The sequence below is a fragment of the Trachypithecus francoisi genome, unplaced genomic scaffold (assembly GCF_009764315.1).
Source record: "Trachypithecus francoisi isolate TF-2019V2 unplaced genomic scaffold, Tfra_2.0 Lachesis_group13, whole genome shotgun sequence".
Lineage (NCBI taxonomy): Eukaryota > Metazoa > Chordata > Mammalia > Primates > Cercopithecidae > Trachypithecus > Trachypithecus francoisi.
Window position 1 is genome coordinate 35602822 of NW_022681458.1, and position 21118 is coordinate 35623939.

The 21118-nt window shown below is 42.2% G+C and overlaps 1 protein-coding gene across 4 annotated transcripts in view; it reads right to left on the bottom strand.

Annotated features, from left to right (window-relative positions):
- Positions 1-501: 501 nt before the first annotated feature.
- Positions 502-21118, bottom strand: part of PARD3B (par-3 family cell polarity regulator beta) — a 1137826-nt gene continuing 1117209 nt past the window's right edge. For all 4 annotated transcript variants that reach the window (XM_033230595.1, XM_033230594.1, XM_033230597.1 and 1 more), the window contains one exon: positions 502-5258. In XM_033230595.1, coding sequence (XP_033086486.1) covers positions 4901-5258 — 358 coding nt within the window. In that variant the 3' untranslated portion in view covers positions 502-4900. The remainder of the gene's footprint in view (positions 5259-21118) is intronic.

The following is a 21118-nucleotide window of genomic DNA, read 5'->3' on the forward strand; positions in this document are numbered from 1 at the left end:
CTCAGTTTCTCCCTCTGCCCAGGCCTGTTTCCCTCCCTTTTTAAGGTATTGAAACCCAAGTGCACTCCTCGGTACACAACCGGCTTGAGAATCTCTGTCTCAGCATCTGCTTCTTGGGGAGCCCAGCATGTGACTGACGCTCTCGTTCCTTTTGTTCTTTGCACTCTTGCTGTTTTGAACATGGCTCCACAACTACTGAATGTTGCTATTCCAGGGTGAGCAGGCCCAGACCCACCTATTTATCCATCAGATCCTGACGCAAGCTTGTCCAACCCACAGCCCAGGTTGACTCTGAATGCTACCCAACACAAATTCGTAAACTTTCTTAAAACATTGAGGTTTTTTGTAGGTTTTTCTTTTTTTTTTTTTTTTTTGCTCATCAGCTATCATTGGTGTTAATGTATTTTACAAGTAGCCCAAGAAAATTCTTCTTCCAATGTGGCCCAGGGAAGCCAAAAGATTGGACACTCTCATCCTAAAGCAATCCAAGACTCTGATGTCTTAATGACTGAATAAAGCTTTATTTTAATGTAAAATACGACAAGAAAAATTTATATACTCATATATAACAACTTCCAAAATGTTTTCTGTGGTACAAACGAGATCGTCTTAAAAAGTTTTTAAAGAATTCATCCTCCACCCCCATATGCCAAAATATGATTTCACAGAATTTATCTTCAGAACTTATGAACAGACTTGGTATCACAAAAGCACAGGAAACATCAGAAAAAGTGACGGGACAAACAACAGGTTTTGTTTTAGGTTCCAGTAGTAAGCAGCCCTGCAGATGGAACAGGAGAACACTTTCTGAAGGAGCCCAGTCAGGAGACAGGCTAGAAGAGTCTTTGGGGTTGGTTCATTTCCTGTAGCCAAGCCTGTCTTTAAAAGTCAGGCTGTGTGCGATTCTGTGACTATTTAAGGACATGAGGGAGAAAGAGTTTCACTTAGAAGTCACAGCTGTGTGTGAGATTCTAGGCTTATTTTAGATATCTAACTTTTTTTCCCCCACCTTTTATCAGAAAAGTGACTTTGTAGGGATACCTTACGGAGACTCCTCTTTCTGGTCTTGCTGTGGCATCGTTTCCAGCTAAGTCGGCAGGAACTGAGAGTGCTGAGAAATACTCCTGTGGCTGTTTCTGAGTCCAAATCCCTCCTGCCTAATTGCACTAAGACCAGTCTTTCTGTTGCTCATGGACTCGGAAAGCAGTTAGGGTGTCCTCCCAATTTAAAGGCCATTCATTGTAGGTTTCAGAGTTTAATGCCAAAGGGAGTTGTACAGACACACATTCAGACCAAACTCTTTAGATCTCTCTACACTCCTGAAATGCTACAATGTTCCTCCAAAGAAAAGGAATGCAGTAGTTACAGGTTTGGGGAAATAATTACTCTTTATAGGCTTGATATTTTTGCATACCAGGGAAAAGAGAAATGAGCTTTATGAGCCTTCTAACACTGTGAGGTGGCTTTTCTTCAGAAGATCACTTTAGTTCAATAATTTTATGAATCTTTGGAAGGGATAATGAGTCATGTTTTAATTTGATTGAGTTGGTGGAAAACTAGAGCTACAGTGAAGCCTCCATTCTTCCCCATCAGGATCCACGGGTGACAGTCAGTCTGAGAACCCCTACCATGCTCTTAAGATCTTTACTTGGTGCCATCCTGTGGGGGTCAACACATATATACCTACAGATCTAAGAATAATGAGCTTCAGAATAATTGTTTTTTCAATTTTTGTTGGCTATTAGGTTATGATTTAAGAAAATATTCCTGTTTCTGAGTTTGTATTTCACCCACTGATTTGATATTTGTGAGGAAACGGCATTGTGGCAAGAGTGAGTACCACCGCCCGATGGCATAATGGATTCTGGGGAGGCTGTTTCTCTCCCTTGTGGAAGTCTCAATTCTCCTGCATCTAAAAGTTTTCAATGGTCTGTCCTCTTTCATCTCTACCCCTGCAAAAAGGGAGAAAAATAGGGCTTCTTAAAATACCTAGTGACTTGAGGGCAAACATCATTTCATGGCCTTCATGACCCAGTGGTCAGATCTGCAGCCAAGTGGGTGGATGTTGATTGGGTTTGGGGCTCAATGCGCCACTCTCTTCCGGGGGGGCTATTAGTGTTCTGAGCTACACGGAGACACCGGATTGAGTTTTCCCAAGGCCATAAATAAATTGGGAGCTATTTCCTGCTACCAGGCACATTACTGATTATAGCCTGGTCTTCTAAATACTCTAAAAACCTGTTCCCCTAAATGCTGGGAAAGAGTCCTGTAACCTCTGGGTGGTAACAATTGAAGGGTGAGTACACAGGCATTTATAAATCTTACATTTGAGCTGTTAATTGTTGCTTGGCTTGATAGAGCCTCTGTCTGTCACAAATACAATGTTAGCTTCTTTCAGGCAGGATCAAATGGAGCGTGTGTTATACTTCAAGCAAGCAAAGAAAACTGTTGCAATCTAGTTTTTGTTCACTTTAATAGTACCTTCACATCACTGGCTGCCACTCAGGATTAGCAACTATTTTATTGACTTTGTATACAACACAAAACCCACTTTTGGAGCAGTTTACCCTGAGCCTGTGTGCAGGAGGTATTGCACACTCCGGTGGCAACACTGCAGGTGAAAACATGGGCACTCTTCCTGCAAAGGCCACTCCTTCAAGACAGAGGATTCTCACCTGACACCATCACGCCTGGCTGCCCCTCAAGTGGCCTAGGCTTAATTCAGAAGGAACGTTCTGGCTTGGCTATGTTTAGTAGTCTACAGTAGTTTGGTTAAAATATGGAACATACTGAAGAGCTGCTGGTTTTTAATGCTTCAAAACAAGTTACACATCCCTCATGTTATCATTTTCTTCTTTAAGGTGTATTTAGCTTGAGGGGAAGGTAGCATTGAGCAGGTCAGCAGGGAAACCCGTAGTTCCCCTGCACTCCACCTCAGGTGAGCAGGGCCTGAGATCCTCAACCACTTAGAACAAATTGCAAACAATCGAAAGGTTCCTGGCTTAACAGAGATGACAGAACAGAGACAAAAAACTTGATAGTCTGTTTTCAACAGGGCCATAGTAAACTGTAGTTAAGAAAATAATATGGCAAAGTCCAGTATATAACACTATTTATGTCTAAAACTAGCAGTTGCATCCTTCTTGGTAACAGAATTCTATTTTAAATTAAAAAGAGTAGGCTGGGGTAGAGGGATGTCCTATGTATTCAATACTACTATAATTTATTAAATCCTGTGAGTCAGAGGTATGCTAATCTCAGCCAAAATAGACCTAAATTAAACTCAAGACTTTTTTTTTTTTTTGGAGGGAATAAAGAAGGAATGTGAAAAGGCTTAAAGTATATCAAGCGTCACTGCCTGGTTCAAACCAATGCTCAGGTTTCACTGTCTTCCACATCTTTTCTTTGTGTTCTCATTTGGGCCAGGTTGTATGTTTTAGAGGTTTTAGTTTTCATAGAAAATTACTGCAAAGCTCAGAAAACATTGTGATAGGTTGGTTCAACTTAGAGGGTGGGGTTTCAGCTTTTTAAAACCATAACACTGTCCTTTTCCAATTGGAGGCCTTGGCCCTGCCCTGACCTGACTTGAGTTAATGAAATATAGCAAACGCAGGTGGATTTAGTCTTAATGCCTTTTCTCTCTTTCCCTCCATTTTCCCCTGCTTTTGCATCAAACTCTCCAGAAAGCATTATCAATCTTTCATTCTCCATACTGGCAATCATATGTGTTCAAACACACACACACACACACACACACACATACTCTCTCTCTCTCTCTTTCTCTCTCTCTCTGTCTCTCTCATTCACTTCCATCTAATACCTGCTGGTCATCAGTTTCCAGAGGCCACAGTCAGCTCCTCACTGTCCCCGAGTGCAGATGGTTACCACTTGGCACTGAGTCTGGACTTGGCATTTCCAGGGCACTGCCTCCTGTGAGACCTCCCCAGTGGCCCTCTTTTTCCCAACTACATTTTAGCCCTCAAGTGGGAACCTTAAAGTAGAGACCCCAGTTAAAATAATTCTAGGCAGGAGATTTGGGGCTGACTCTGAAACCAGATATCTCCATGCCTGGAATGCGAGAGGGAGGAAGGTGAGGGCTGTGGGATGTTCAACCCTCTTAACCTGATCACCTTGGTCCTGGGAAGATACTCCTGGAAGCTCTGACCAGCTGTGCACATTCTCCCAGGACTAATACTGCATTTTACTGACTTTCATATCAAAAGTTAGGAAACATGAAATGTTTACATCAAATGAGTGGTGTCGGGAACCTGAGAAATTCTACAAGTAAAGAAATGCAGTCTTTCTCTTGGTACAAAATATTTTGAGATCACTAGCCATGTTTGCTCGTTTGTTTTTCTTCTCAGTAAAAAAAAGTCTAGACTCACTTCAGATGCCCCTATCTCTGTCTACTCTGCCACTCCTTAGACTTCGCAGCTCTAATAAGGGGGCTGAGACTCCACCTCTGCGCGGGTAAGGCTGCCTGGCAGAGGCTGCCTCTGGACCGCCAATCGCATGCTGGGGGCTGCGGGGTGTCCACGTGTCTGCACATCAGCACAGGTTATCTAGTCAGGGAGGCTCCCCAGAGTAGAGCTCCACTGTTAGCTGTTTGCGTGTTCCGCTGCCGCTCTCACTGATCTGAACAACTCTGAAAATGTTTCAACTAGCAGGTAGTTTTGTTTTTATAGCCCCATCTTTCATCTTCCTTCTGAATTTTTTCTCCCCAATCCCCTTCCCCTTCTTTTCCCCTCTGATTAGCAGTCAAGCGTTACAACGTCAGTGAGAAAACGCTAATCAGTCCCATGGAGAATTCCGAACACCAAGGAGGTCTTCAGGTTTAGAAAGGGCAAAAGTAGTGTAGACACCTTCCTTTCTGGGCTGGCTTGGCCTCGGTGGCACTCGGCTATACGGCTGCAGTCATGGGGTTCTTCTGCCGGGAATCCTGGGTTCGGTAAGGGTACTGGTCTGGGCTGCCCCCGCGGGGCCCTGGTCTGCCCGTTTCCTGATAGGCTGGCATTCTTTGGTGCTGGGGAGGGGAAGGCGGGACGTCTTGTCGAAAGGGTCCTTTGTGCTGGGGAGCAGGCGGAGGTGGGTAGTGCTGAGGATACCGGAGATCTGCCACCCTCAGCTCTGTGGGGCGGGGATAGCTCCCTTTGGGAGGGTGCATAGGATGAGCCCCTGGATAATAGGGAAGCTCCCTTTCCTTGTAGAGCCCTCGAGGTGCTGCTGGCAGATAGTCTACAGGATCTGCGGGTCCTCCCCTGAAAAGAGAAGAAGAAACACATGTCAGCAGCTCCTAAGCTGGCTGGCTGGCTGGAGAACATGTTCCTCAGACTGCGCAGTTTGGCGTGGCCATCAAATAGGTCTGGCCAATGGGATGGGAGAAGTGATGCCTGCCCTGAAAAAGAAGAGAAGGGACCTTCTTCCCTTCTCTCCTTCCTGTTGGCCATCAGAAAAACCATCTTAGGCCACAAGGTGAAAACCACGTGCTGTGGGAGGCAGAGCAATAAGAAGGTGAGAGCCTGGGTCCCCATTGCCATGGAGCCGCCATGTCAATCAGGACTGCTTCCATTCAGGTTGGTGCATGAGAGGAAAATATACTTCTATCTTGTTTATACCCTTTTCTGTTGGCCTTTATCATAGTAACCAAACTAGTTTCCTAAATAAGGCAGTGAGTTTGCCTCTCTTAAGGATGGGGTCATTAGTTCCCTCCCCTTTTCTACCACCATATCTAGGACAGGTTGGGCTGAAGTCTCTCCTAGATATGGTGATAGAAATGTTCAGGTTATTTGGAGTCATAAAGTTTCCATGGACCGCACTCGCTTTTCTAAATTTGTGAGGTGCTCTTTTAAATGGGCTGTCATCTTGGTCTAACTCTGCTTGGCTACTGTTACATCTTGATGTGGATTCACATGTCCCTCCCCTCCCTAAACTCTCTGCAGTCCTTAGAAAAAGTCCCAAGCCAGAGCACCTAGAACTTTCTTAATTTTATTAAAAAAAATTTTTTTTTGAGAGGGAGTCTCACTCTGTCACCCAGGTTGGAGTGCAGTGGTGCGATCTCAGCTCATTGCAACCTCTGCCTCCCGGGTTCAAGCAACCCTCCACCTCAGCCTCCTGAGTAGCTGGAACTACAGGTGCCCACCACTACACCTGGCTAAGTTCTGTAATTTTTTTTTTTTTTTTGTAGAGATGGGTTTCATTATGTTGGCCAGGCTGGTCTCAATCTCCTGACCTTAGGTGATCTGCCAGGCTCGGCCTCCAAAAGTACTGGGATTATAGGCGTGAGCCACTGCGCCCAGCCCACACCTAAAGTTTTGATATAAAGTAATCAGTTCTACCACAAAGCCAGGAAGTAGCACCAGGCCAGTAGCAGAATAGGGAAATGCCAAACCAGCTGTAAGTTGCACCTTGTAATGGGTAAGGCACACAGAAACATCCAGGGTAAGAATAGACACTAACAGAAAGTGGCCCTGTCTGGATCTCTCTACTAAAGAAAACAAGCATCTTCTGATCTATTTGCCACAACAGAAGCAGTGTGCCTCTAAACAATGTGCAGATGACTGCATCTTATCTAGCCTGAGGTTAAACAGATGAGTTCTGTTTGCAGCTCTTAAAATCTCATAAACCTTCTGTGCGCATTCACCACTGCCACCATCCCCAGATCCTTTCCATTTTTTTTTTACCTCTCCCCCTTTTATAATTTTTTAAAAAGAAAAGAAAACAATAATAATTAAGGAAAAGATCCCCAATGTCAGACACACTGCTAAGACACTTGAAAGAAATGACAGCGCTGTGAGAATACGGTGTCTGTGGTTAATCAAGCACTGTCAATGAGGGTCAGAATCACCCTATCGTCTGTGGAGCTGATGTTAAAACAGCTCTGTAAGTTGCCCAAATCAATGAAGATTTGACAAGCTTCCAGCTCGGTGCATGTAGAAAGCAGCTTGTGAACAAATCTATAAGTATGAACAATAGAATTCTCTCTCTACTTTTTTTTGTCTCAATTTGGCTATGTATAATAATGAAAGATAGATCCTTGAGCTTGGGGTAATTTAGTTAGAATTTTCAGATAAAAAAATTAAATTGTTTGTGTACAAGTTATTATAGCATCAGCTGCTGTTATTCAGTGCAGTTTGCTTTGCTATATTTTAAATTGCCCATGACAAATGGAGCACAAATGGTTAATCTGTTATTCTAGCCATGGGAAACAAAGGCTCTGGATTTCACCTTTCCTTTTCTTTAGAATTTCATTTTTGATTTAGAAAACTTCCAGCCTTTGGTATATCTTTTATCATAAGAATTCTTTAAGTCTCTCCCCTCCATCTCACCACGCGCATTTTTATGGCCTTTTGGTTCATGTTGGAGATATCTGATACACTTAAAAAATTTCTTAACCTGTGCTTTCTCTCAAAATCCACTGAAGATATTTCTCTGCATGAAGTGAAACATGTGGTTTTTCTGCACTCATTTTAAGCCCTTAGGATAAATCACTGACATTTGCAACACACAAACATTATTTGCCTTAAAATGAACATACAACCAGTGCTCCCTCTGGACTCTCTTAGCATGAATGCTTCCTGTTTAAAATGGAAAGAGAGAAAGGAAGAATTCCAGGCCTTGGACTTTTAGGGTCCTGTTCTCTCCCTGGAGATTTCTCTCTTTTAGAACAGAGTATTATAAAAGACAGGCACGCCTTGTTTTTTTAAATTTTTGGAGAGAGAATCCAGATCAAGTGGTGACGGGGCAGAAGCCACCCTGAGAGGCTGCGACAGTGCAGTTGGCGAGCACACGGTGGGACAGTCGCTATCTCTTCTCCCACACCTCGCTCCTCCCAGCGGCCAGCACTCACAGTGAGGAGGGAGGCTTCCCGTGGGCAGATAGGGCAGACCTCAAGACACTTTTGTGGTCCCATGTTGCTTCCTCTGAGGGGAGGCTTTATGTCTGGGAGTTTGCTTATATGTGGCAGAAAGCAAGTGAGGTAGCTGTTCTTTGTCAAGAAATGAAGTCATGGAAATTGTCTTTTTCTGTAGAACTCATCATAACAGTTAGCATTTTTAATTTTTCAGAGAGAAGAAAAACAATGAGTTGGCCTACCAAAACACTGTTTAAGGTTCAAAGAGTGCTGGAAGAATTTTTCCGTCTTTTGGGGGATGGTGTGTAGCTGTTGTTTATAACAACCTTTTGCTCATAACAGAATTTCCTACAGACTTTTGCCAGCACAACTTCTAAGCTCTTCTGAGTATTATGTGTGTATTATTTTAAATTATTAAAAAAATAATTTTGGGGCCGGGGCGGTGGCTCACACCTGTAATTCCAGCACTTTAGGAGGCCAAGGTGGGTGGATCACTTGAGGTCAGGAGTTCGAGACCAGCCTGGGCAACATGGTGAAACCCCGTCTCCACTAAAATTACAAAAATTAGCTGGGCATGATGGTGCATGCCTATAGTTCCAGCTACTCGGGAGGCTGAGGCAGGAGAATCGCTTGAACCTGGTAGGCAGAGGTTGTAATGAGCCAAGATTGTGCCACTACACTCCATCTTGGGCAACAGAAAGAGACTCTGTATCAAGATTTTTGAAACGGGGAAAATAAGCCCCTCCTCATTAACTACAGAACTTAGAGGCAGAAAAGGCAGCTAAAATTTTAACTTTGTTAATTGTGAGTTTCTCTTTTCATAGTCTCTTTATTTGTGTGAAACTTAGTGTTTGTAGGAAAGTCCAAAACCAATCCATTCTGGGGCCCCAGCAATACCTATCACAGTGTCGGATACTGTGTGCTTTGAGCCAACCCTGAGGAATCCAGGGGCAGCTTCCTTAGGAGATTCTGATTGAAACAAGAATCCGCATAACAAATGTATCAGTACTTTAAGACCTTTCATTTTTCATGTGACTTCTTGAGTTTTACTTGTATATGTTACTGTTTTTCCTTAAAAACTTTAAATTTAAACATTTAAAAATTTTACTCAGAAACCATATTTACTTAAGGAAAGATAAACAATCCTTTATAACTCTTAAAGGGGGCTGTCATGAAAATACCTATATTTTGAAATCATTGCTTATTTTATTTCAATTAGGCTCCTTTCTAGAGGCCAGAAGGATTCAGATTTTGCTTGGAAAACTGATAGGAACTATCTTAGGCATGCAGTTTTCAATCACATAGATGCACACATACAGAAAGTTAACCATTAAGTCTGAACACGACAAAGATGTATGTTATTTACATGTAAAGAAGCAATAAGCATCACTTTGTTTACATAAGGATTTCTTCTTTTTTGCCATGTCAGTATGTCACTGTTTTTCATTAAGCAAAAGCAGGGCTGGAAATCAGGCTAAGCTGGTCAGATAGCCAGCTCTGGGTGCCGACTACCTTCAGTTTACACAAGGATGAAAGACATGTTCCTACATTTGCTAAAACAATTCTGTATAGGGAAAGGGCTCAATATTGGAAGAACAAAATCAATGGCAAACCTCTTGCTAGGAATGAGGTGGCTGTACTTACAGGAACAGATGAAGGGGCATGAGCAATTTTGAATCCTCCCATGTCTACACCACCACCCTCAAGTGCAAAGAAAATCTCTCTCCTCTGTCCTCACCACAGCTGCTCATTCTCACCTCATCTGTCTTTCACCCTGCCTTGTGGCTGGTTGTATACTGCATGGAGTACAAGCATCTTGAAGGAAGGAACTGAGTCTTACATATCTAATGATCTCCCTTTGAGCTTAACACAGGGCTTTGCACATCACAGGCGCTCTACAAATGCATGTTGAATTTGTTCAAGAGAGTTTAAAGTAAAGAGAAAACCCACACACATACAGTAACTATAAAAGGTTCAATGTGGGTAGGGGCTGGAGGAAGGTAGGGGAATAAGAGGAGAAAGTGGGCTTTCTTTGGGAGCCAGGGATCGATGGTGGTTGAGGTGAGACTGATCTCTAATTTCTGAAGAGGGAAGTAGGAGGGATGCTGGGCTGAATAAAGGGTTGGATTGGGTCCAACACAGAATGACTGTAAACTTTATCAGGGTAGAGGTTATTTTATTTGTTTTGTTTGCCAATAACAAGATTATACTGTCTTATCTCTGTTGCCCTACAGAGTACTTGAAATATAATAGGTGCTCAATAAATCTTGGACTGGGATTCAATTTCCTTGACTTCCTAGTGAGCTCAGCATGACTAACTGGTGCTGAGGAAATTGAGAGCTATCTTGACTCAAGATTAACTGGAAACTGGGCTTACTAGGTGCAGGTTAAGTGTATTTATTCAAGGGTCAGTTAACTACTATTTTTATGATGGTACAGCAAAGACATTTTCTTTGTCTCTGTCATAAATGCAATCATCTAGGAACATCTTTATGCGTTTGAAAGTACAGTACACAGGGTTTCAAACACAGGGTCTTAGGGAGACAATGTCAAACCCAGATGTGATGGCCACAGTTTGAAGTGTGGTACCTGGGCTTTGAGGGCTGTGGTACCTGGGCTTTGAGGGCTGATGAACCCAAACCCGAGGTCAAGCTGGTGTCCTGTTCCCTCTGTCCCCAGTGCCTCCCAAGCTTTTCTCCCTGAGAGTAGATGTGATGGATGATTCTCATATAAGCTACTCATACCCAGGAGAGGCAGAAGCCAGAATTATGCAAACTTCTCTGCCACCTGCTGTAACTCAACACCCTTTCCTTCCATTCAGGAAAGAACAAGGGAATTCAAATGAGCGGGAGTGACATTATTGAAGGGGAAAACTTGAGCCTGCTATAATTTATTAAAAGAAATCATTTGTAGTCCTCAGTCTTCCAGGATCAGTGACAGATTCTTGCAATACAGAGCTGAGCACGCTTCCCCTACATGTCTCAAGGCAGAGTGTAAGAACGCCTGCAGTATCTCATAGAGGATGTGGAAGGATAGATGAAGTTGAAGAGTCACAGAGGGGAAAATCAACTACGTTGGAGACACATCAGCAACTGGAAGATAGTTTGTTTTGAAAGGGGGTGAGTTTAGCATGTGAAGAAATAAGATACGCAGCAGAAAGTATAAAAACCATAAAGAATTTATGAGCAGAGGTGTGGATGTCCGGCTGAGGCATACACGTTGGGTTTTTCACTTACAGAAAAGCTTCCAAAGGGCAGAATCTTGTTCTTCACTTCTGTAAAATACTATGTGTGATTAGCAGCCAAAACAAAGCTAATTTTTTAACTTCCAAAGTAGCCTTTATGGGTTTCCTTTTTTGGTAATAATTGACTGTGACCAAATTTGGGGTTTGAATGGCAGGAAGTAACATGATGTAAAACTCCTGTAGCTATCTAAGAGAGGTGCCTGTACTCGTTGGCAGAAAGTCGACATCTGGCAGAGCCATGCTATTCTTGAGCATGTCACACGTAGATTATTTAGTGGCTGAGCTGGGGTCGGTGCTTTCTTCTCTGGTTCTTCTACAAATACTGCAAGGCTTTAAAAAAAATCAGTACAAACTAATATACTTGATTCGCCCATGCTATGTGCACAGAGATGCTTTTAGTCTGTGTTTAGAATTCCTTTAGTGTCAGGTTTCCAGTTACCAGACCTTTCTCCTCGGTCCAGGCACGAATGTGGTTGGCAAGGATTAGCAGAGCCCTCTGCAATGTATATTACATAGCTTTGATTTCAGCAGATTTTACAGAATCATAAAATATAATGATCATTTGATGGCCTACATTATAGAAATGATTACGGAAAAAAATCCACTTTCATCACTCACATTTCCCATTGCATTATGAGAAGAGGGGACCCTTGTTCTTTGCAAAGAACTGGAATGGGTGGAGAGTGCAGCAGCAGATGCTTGTGGCCCTTGTAGACACCAAGGAAATATTTGTACAGAAAATGGAGGAGAAAGGATAGTGACTGAGTGCTCAAAGACATTTCTCAAACAGTTTAAAACAAGTATAATTTTGGTTGCTCATATTTAATTCCTTCTTTTTTCTGTAAACAATGACCACAAATACAAGAATTGAGTTATTAACATACTGCATGTGCAGTGAGTTCTGGATTCTGTATGACAGTTTAGCAGACATTATCTGGAAAATGGTCCTTAAGAGTGTTTCATCCTATCAGATGGTCCTAAAAATGGTCCTGCTAGAAATAAAGATGTTCTTTGAAACCAATGAGAACAAAGATACAACATACCAGAATCTCTGGGACACATTTAAAGCAGTGTGTAGAGGGAAATTTATAGCACTAAATGCCCACAAGAGAAAGCAGGAAAGATATAAAATTGACACACTAACATCACAATTAAAAGAACTAGAGAAGCAAGAACAAACACATTCAAAAGCTAGCAGAAGGCAAGAAATAACTAAGATCAGAGCAGAACTGAAGGAGATAGAGACACGAAAAACCCTTCAAAACAATCAATGAATCCAGGGGCTGGTTTTTTGAAAAGATCAAAAAAATTGATAGACTGCTAGCAAGACTAATAAAGAAGAAAAGAGAGAAGAATCAAATAGATGCAATAAAAAATGATAAAGGGAATATCACCACCGACCCCACAGAAATACAAACTACCATCAGAGAAAACTATAAACACCTCTACGCAAATAAACTAGAAAACCTAGAAGAAATGGATAAATTCCTGGACACTTACACTCTCCCAAGACTAAACCAGGAAGAGGTTGAATCCCTGAATAGACCAATAACAGGCTCTGAAATTGAGGCAATAATTAATAGCCTACCAACCAAAAAAAGTCCAGGACCAGATGGATTCATAGCCGAATTCTACCAAAGGTACAAGGAGGAGCTGGTACCTTTCCTTCTGAAACTATTCCAATCAATAGAAAAAGAGGGAATCCTTCCTAACTCATTTTATGAGGCCAACATCATCCTGATACCAAAGCCTGGCAGAGACACAACAAAAAAAGAGAATTTTAGACCGATATGCCTGATGAACATCGATGCAAAAATCCTCAATAAAATACTGGCAAACCGAATCCAGCAGCACAGCACATCAAAAAGCTTATCAACCATGATCAAGTGTGCTTCATCCCTGGGATGCAAGGCTGGTTCAGCATATGCAAATCAATAAACGTAATCCAGCATATAAACAGAACCAAAGACAAAAACCACATGATTACCTTAACAGATGCAGAAAAGGCCTTTGACAAAATTCAACAGCCCTTCATGCTAAAAACTCTCAATAAATTCGATATTGATGGAATGTATCTCAAAATAAGAGCTATTTCTGACAAACCCACAACCAATATTATACTGAATGGGCAAAAACTGGAAGCATTCCCCTTGAAAACTGGCACAAGACAGGGATGCCCTCTCTCACCACTCCTCTTCAGCATAGTGTTGGAAGTTCTGGCCAGAGCAATCAGGCAAGAGAAAGAAATAAAGGGTATTCAATTAGGAAAACAGGAAGTCAAATTGTCCCTGTTTGCAGATGACATGATTGTATATTTAGGAAAACCCCATTGTCTCAGTCCAAAATCTTCTTAAGCTGATAAGCAACTTCAGCAAAGTCTCAGGATACAAAATTAATGTGCAAAAATCACAAGCATTCTTATACACCAGTTACAGACAGCCAAATCATGAGGGAACTCCCATTCACAACTGCTTCAAAGAGAATAAAATACCTAGGAATCCAACTTACAAGGGATATGAAGGACCTCTTCAAGGAGAATTACAAACCACTGCTCAATGAAATAAAAGAGGACACAAACAAATGGAAGAACATTCCATGCTCATGGATAGGAAGAATCAATATTGTGAAAATGGCCAATACTGCCCAAGGTAATTTATAGACTCAATGCCATCCCCATTAAGCTACCAATGACTTTCTTCACAGAATTTGAAAAAACTACTTTAAAGTTCATATGGAACCAAAAAAGAGTCTGCATTGCCAAGATAATCCTAAACCGAAAGAACAAAGCTGGAGGCATCATGCTACCTGACTTCAAACTATACTATAAGGCTACAGTAACCAAAACAGCATGGTATTGGTACCAAAACAGAGATATAGACAAATGGAACAGAGCAGAGCCCTCAGAAATAATATCACACATCTACAATCATCTGATCTTTGACAAACCTGACAAAAACAAGAAATGGGGAAAGGATTCCCTATTTAATAAATGGTGCTGGGAAAACTGACTAGTTGTAAGTAGAAAGCTGAAACTGGGTCCCTTCCTTACACCTTATACAAAAATTAATTCAAGATGAATTAGAGACTTAAATGTTAGACATAAAACTGTAACAACCCTAGAAGAAAACCTAGGTAATACTATTCAGGACATAGGCATGGGCAAGGCCTTCACGTCTAAAACACCAAAAGCAATGGCAACAAAAGCCAAAATTGACAAATGGGATCTAATTAAACTAAAGAGCCTCTGCAGAGTGAAAGAAACTACCATCAGAGTGAACAGGCAACCTACAGAATGGGAGAAAATTTTTCCAATCTACTCATCTGACAAAGGGCTAATATCCAGAACCTACAAAGAACTCAAACAAATTTACAAGAAAAAAACAACCCCATCAAAAAGTGGGCAAAGGATATGAACAGACACTTCTCAAAAGAAGACATTTATGCAGCAAACAGACACATGAAAAAATGCTCATTATCACTAGCCATCAGAGAAATGCAAATCAAAACCACAATGAGATACCATCTCACACCAGTTAGAATGGCAATCATTAAAAAGGCAGGAAATAACAGGTGCTGGAGAGGATGTGGAGAAACAGGAACACTTTTACACTGTTGGTGGGACTGTAAACTAGTTCAACCATGGTGGAAGACAGTGTGGCAATTCCTCAAGGATCTAGAACCAGAAATACCATTTGATCCAGCCATCCCATTACTGGGTATATACCCAAAGGATTATAAATCATGCTGCTATAAAGACACATGGACATGTATGTTTATTGCAGCACTATTCACAATGGCAAAGACTTGGAAACAACCCAAATGTCCATCAGTGACAGATTGGATTAAGAAAATGTGGCACATATACACCATGGAATACTGTGCAGCCATAAAAAAGGATGAATTTGTGTCCTTTGTAGGGATATGGATGCAGCTGGAAACCATCATTCTCAGCAAACTATCGCAAGAACAGAAAACCAAACACTGCATGTTCTCACTCATAGGTAGGCACTGAACAATGAGAACACTTGAACACAGGAAGGGGAACATCACACACCGAGTCCTATTGTGGGGAGGGGCGGGGGGGAGGGATAGCATTAGGAGATATACCTAATGTAAATGACCAGTTAATGGGTGCAGCACACCAATATGGCACATGTATACATATGTAACAAATCTGCACATTGTGCACATGTACCCTAGAACACAAAGTATAGTAATAAAAAAAAAATGGTCCTGCTAAAATAATTTCCTTTATGAGGGGATGAGAGGCTTTTAAAGTGAGTGCTGAGAACAATTAGAAAAGACAATTATGAGAATCATGTAGAGAAGGAAATCTTTTGGAAGGCAGAAGCTGTCCTGTGTGGCCACAAAAAAGTCATGCAATCCATTTGGGTGATGCCTGCGTATCTCTACCCCATGGTCTGTTTATCCACAGAACAGGCTTTGTTTAAAGAGAATGGCAACCAAAGCACCAAATCACCCTAACTGGATAGGCCCCTTAAATCATCTCTCTCTTTCTATTGTAACAGTGGTCCTAGAATTTCAGTATGTAAATACTGTGGATTTCATCTGTTCATCATGTAGCAGACAATAGTTCAATTCCAAGGTCAGACTTTGAGGGCTAACAAGTTCAACGGTGTAGGGTCCTGATCTCCTGCCCTTTAAGAGAACCCACTACACAGTTTCGTGCCCGAGGTGGTACCTGGAGACAGAACACTTTAGGGGCAAAATACACGGTTCCACTGTTCATGAAGTCGGCTTTTCCTATATTTTAGATTATATATATATTTTAGAGTAGCACATGCAGTGTTTGCAGTAGATACTAATGCATCATGGCCATGTCTTTACCTGACTTCTTTCCCCGCCCATTAATTTCTAAAGCCTGTGCAATAGGAAGATTTTGATGTAAACTACCTATTATCATTAGATCATTAGAATCCCTCTTCACCAAAGGCAAGGAGTACAATGAAGGAGACTTAAACACTTCCATCTTCATGTCTGTGTGTGTGTGTATGGGTGTTGGGGGAGAGGGCCTCCATGTCATGATTTCATTAAAACACGGGAGAATCCTGCCATGGCAGTTGTCTCACTCTGAAATTCAGAAGCAGAAATGTAAGTGCTGGGAAGAGTGTCACTCTACTTGATGGACTCAGTAGCCAGCTTCAAAGGTTGGGTTTAGAATTGCAAAGATTCAAAGCCTGCTAAGCACAGCAGCATGTTCCCAAGTGCCTACAGCAAGTTAGTTTCCATCCTAAGTATTTCCTCCATTTGGCGGATTTATTCCTCATTAACAATATTACCAGGTAGGTATTATTATTATCCCTGGCTTTCAGATGAGGAAACTGAGAAGCAGAGACGTTAAGTAATGTGATCAAAGTCACAATGGTAGTGGCAGAGCCCAGTTCAGCCCAGGCAGAGAGACCCAGAGGCCACATGCCTGACCATCAAGTTAGACCCTGCCATCTCTGACCTTACTTGCTTCTCATCAGCTCACACGGTGTCTGCTGGCACCAGGTGAAAGAAATTGGTTTATATTTGGAAACACATTTCTAAAAAACAGGATCTAATGCACTAAAAAGATAGACTTTTTTTTTTTTTTTTTCCCCAATGGGTACTTTGGCTGTTAGCAGCCCAAGAATCTGAAACTGCTGATGGCACTTGCAGAAAGAGCACAAACAACATTCCATGTGGGAAGTTTCACTCAGAGACCTTGAGGTGCCTTTCTTAAGAAAAGCAAAGTTTCCTGTTGCCCTTTATGAAAATCAAAACAGGTATTTGTATGGTTCTGTTTGGAAGACCGTGTGTTCCAGGTCTAGTACCTTGAACGTTGGCATCACTAAGAATCAATTGAGTCTTAAATAACACTGATTCTGTGATTGCAATGCCAGAAAAAGGCCTGAAAGGGGTCTGGGAGCCTACATTTGTCTCAAGGGCCCAGGTGATTCTGATGCAGGTGGAGCTGGCACCTAGCTTTAAGGAATCCCTTTGGCTATGGGGGTTTGTAAGACATGTAACCTGCTCTGCAAATAACCTGGAATATAAATACAAGTCAGTTATCCTGAGCATCCGAAGAGATAAACAACAAGAGGAAAGATACAGAGCTAACAGCCTTGGAAAGTGTTCTGGAAACAGACATTCCTCTGATGCTGACTTGTCAAGAGTGGGCAAGTAAGCAGAAGGTTGGTCTAGAGAGGGTATCTGGAGCCTGATCATGAACGGTCTTGAATACCAGGGGCAGCACAGGTAGGATTAAAGAGCGTGATCTTGGTGGGGAGGGGCCAAGATGGCCAACTAGAAATAGCTGTAGTCAGGCACCCACTGAGAAGAATGAAAATGGCAAGTGAATCCTGCACCAGCAACTGAGGTATCCAGGTTCTCTCACTGGGACTGACTAGGTGGTTTATATTTGGAAACACATTTCTAAAAAACAGGATCTAATGCACTAAAAAGAGAGCAAGGAAAAGCAGGGTGGTGTGACAGCCCACTTGGGAGCCACATGGGGCAAGGGAAGCTCCCACCCCCAGCCAAGGGAGGCAGTGAGAGACTGTGCTACTTCATCTGGGAAACCATGTTTTTCCCAAGGTTCCATGCAACCCATGGATCAGGAGATCCTACTCATGAGCCCATGCCATCAGAGCCTTGGGTCCCAAGAACACAGCTGTGTAGATTCTGGGTGGCCACTTGGCTGCAAACTGCTTAAGACTACTGAGTTTCTGCGGGAATGCCATTTTTCCCCTGCTGGTGCCAAGGAGACTGGATGGTTTGGACCCAGGAGGAATTCCCCACAGTGCAGCACAGCAGCTGTGGCAGATCATGGCCAGACTGCCTCTTTAGGCTGGACCCTGATCCATCCCTTCTCACCAAGTGCATATTCCCTGCAGGAATTTAAGCAACTCCAGCCAGGGTTTTAGGGACAGAACTCTGATCTTGCTGGGACTGAGCCCCTGAGAGGAGGGGCGGCTGTGATCTCCATGGATCAGCAGATGTAATCTTCCTGCTGCTGACTCTGAGGAATCCGGGCAGTCTGGACAAGTGGGATTTCTCCTAGCACAGCACACCCCCTTCACCAAGGGGCAGCCGGAGCACTTCATTAAGTGGGTCCCAGATACCATACCTCCTGACTGGGTGAGACCCTCCAACAGAGGTTTCTAAACAACTTACACAGGAGCATTCCTGGTGGCATCAGGTCGATGCCCCTCTGGGACAGAGATCCTAGAGGAGAGGGAGCAGGCAGCCATCTTTGCTATTCTGTAACCTCCACTGGTGACACCTCCAGGTGCAGGAGAAACCCAGATGAATAGGGTCTGGAGAGGACTCCTACAGAAGATGGGCTTGACTGTTTTTTTTTTTCTTTTTTTAAAAAAAGACACAACTAAAAGGAAGCAACAACACCACCACCAACAACCCCCCCTCAACAACCCCATACAAAGGCCAGCAGCCTCAAAGATCAAAGCTAGATAAACTCAGAGGAGGAGAAAGAATCAACATCAACAAAAAAAGACGCTGAAAACTTACAAAGCCAGAATGCCTCTTCTCCAAACGACTGTAACATCTCTCCAGCAAGAGCACAGAATTGGGCAGAGGCTGGGATGGATGAACTGACAGAAGTAGGCTTCAGAAGGTGGGTAATAATGAACTTCACTGAGCTAAAGAAGCATGTTCTAACCAAAGCAAAGAAGCTAAGAACCATGATAAAAAAAATTACAGGAGCTGTTAACCAGAATAACCAGTTTAGAGACGAACAGAAATGCCTGATGGAGCTGAAAAACACAACACAAGAACTTCGCAATGCAACTACAAGTATCAATAGCTCAATTGACCAAGAGAAGGAAGGAATTTCAGAGCTTGAAGACTATCTTGCTGAAATAAGACAGGCAGACAATATTAGAGAAAAGGAATGAACAAAAGCCCTGAGAACTATGGGATTATGTAAAAAGACTGAACCTATGACTAATTAGGGTACCTGAAAGAGACAGGGAAAACAGAACCAAGTTGGAAAACATACTTCAGGACATCATCCAGGAGAACGTCCCCAACATAACAAGGCAGGGCAACATTTAAATTCAGGCAATCCAGAGAACCCCAGTAAGATACTCCATGAGAAGATCAACCCCAAGACACATAATCATCAGATTCTCCAAGGTCAAAATGAAGGAAAAAATGTTAAGGGCAGCCAGAGAGAAGGGCCAGGTCACCTATAAAAGAATGCCTATCAGACTAAGAGTGGACCTCTCAGCAGAAACCCTATGATATGGTTTGGCTGTGTCTGCACCCAAATCTCATCTTGAATTCCCACGTGTTGTGCGAGGGACCCAGTGGGAGGTAATTGAATAATGCGGTCAAGTCTTTCCCATGCTGTTCTCATGATAGTGAATAAGTCTCATGAGATTTGATGATTTTAATAATGGGAGTTTCCACACAAGCTCTCTCTCTTTGCCTGCTGCCATTGATATAAAACATGACTTGCTCCTCCTTCCCTTCCACCATGATTGTGAGGCTTCCCCAGCCACATGGAACTGTAAGTCCATTAAACTTCTTTCTTTTGTAAATTGTCTTTAACAGCAGTGTGAAAATGGACTAATACACCCTACAAGCCAGAGGAGACTGGGGGCCAATATTCAATATTCTAAAAGAAAATAATTTTCAACCCCGGATATCACATCCAGCCAAACTAAGCTTCATAAGCAAAGGAGAAATAAAATCCTTTCCAGAGAAGCAAATGCTGAGGGAATTTGTCACCACCAGGCCTACCTTGCAAGAGCTCCTGAAGGAAGCACTAAATATGGAAAGGAAAAACTGGTACCAGCCACTGCAAAGCACACTGAAGTACAGACCAATGACACTACGAAGCAACTAAATCAACAGGTCTGCAAAATAACCAGCTAACATCATGATGATAGGATCAAATTTACACATAACAATATTCACCTTAAATGAAAATGGGCTCAATGCCCCAATTGAAAGACAGAATGGCAAATGGCAAGCGGCATCGAGTCAAGCCCCATTGTATGCTGCATTCAAGAGACCCATCTCATGCACAAAGACACACGTAGGCTCAAAATAAAGGGATGGAGGAAAATTTACCAGGCAAATAGAAAGCAGAAAAAAGCAGGAGTTGCCATCCTAGTTTCTGACAAAACAGACTTTAAGCCAAGAAAGATAAAAAAGACAAAGAAGAGTATTATATAATGGTAAAAGGATCAATTAAACAAGAAGAGCTATCTTAAATATATATGCACCGAATACAGGAGCATCCAGATTTATAGAACAGGTTCTTAGAGACCTGCAAAGAGACTTACACTCCCACATGATAATAGTAGCAGACTTTAGCAACCCATTGTCAATATTAGACAGATCATAGAGACAGAAAATTAACAAGGATATTCAGGACTTGAACTTGGATCTGGATCAAGTGGACCTGATAGGTATCTACAGATCTCTCCACCCCCAAACAACAGAATATACATTATTTTTGGTGACACATGGTACTTCCTCTAAAATTGATTACATAATTGGAAGTAAGACACTCCTCAGCAAATGCAAAAGAACTTGAAATCATAACAGGGAGAGACCACAGCACAATGAAATTAGAACTCAAGATTAAGACTTACTCAAACCCACACAACTGCATGGAAATTGAGCAAACTGCTCCTGAATGACTCCTGGGTAAATAATGAAATTAAGGCAGAAATCAAGAAGTTCTTTGAAACCAATGAGAACAAAGAGATAACATACCAGAATTTCTGGGATGCAGAAAAAGCAGTGTTAAGAGGGAAATTTATAGCACTAAATGCCCATATCAAAAAGCTAGAAAGATCTCAAATTGACACCCTAACATCTTAAGTACAAGAACTAGAGAACCAAGAGCAAACAAAGCCCAAAGCTAGCAGAAGACAAGAAATAACCAAGATAAGACCAGAACTGAAGGAGATAGAGACATGAAAAACATTTTAAAAAATCGAATCCAGGAGCTGGTTTTTTGAAAAAAGTATTAAAATAGACCACTCACTAGACTAATAAAGAAG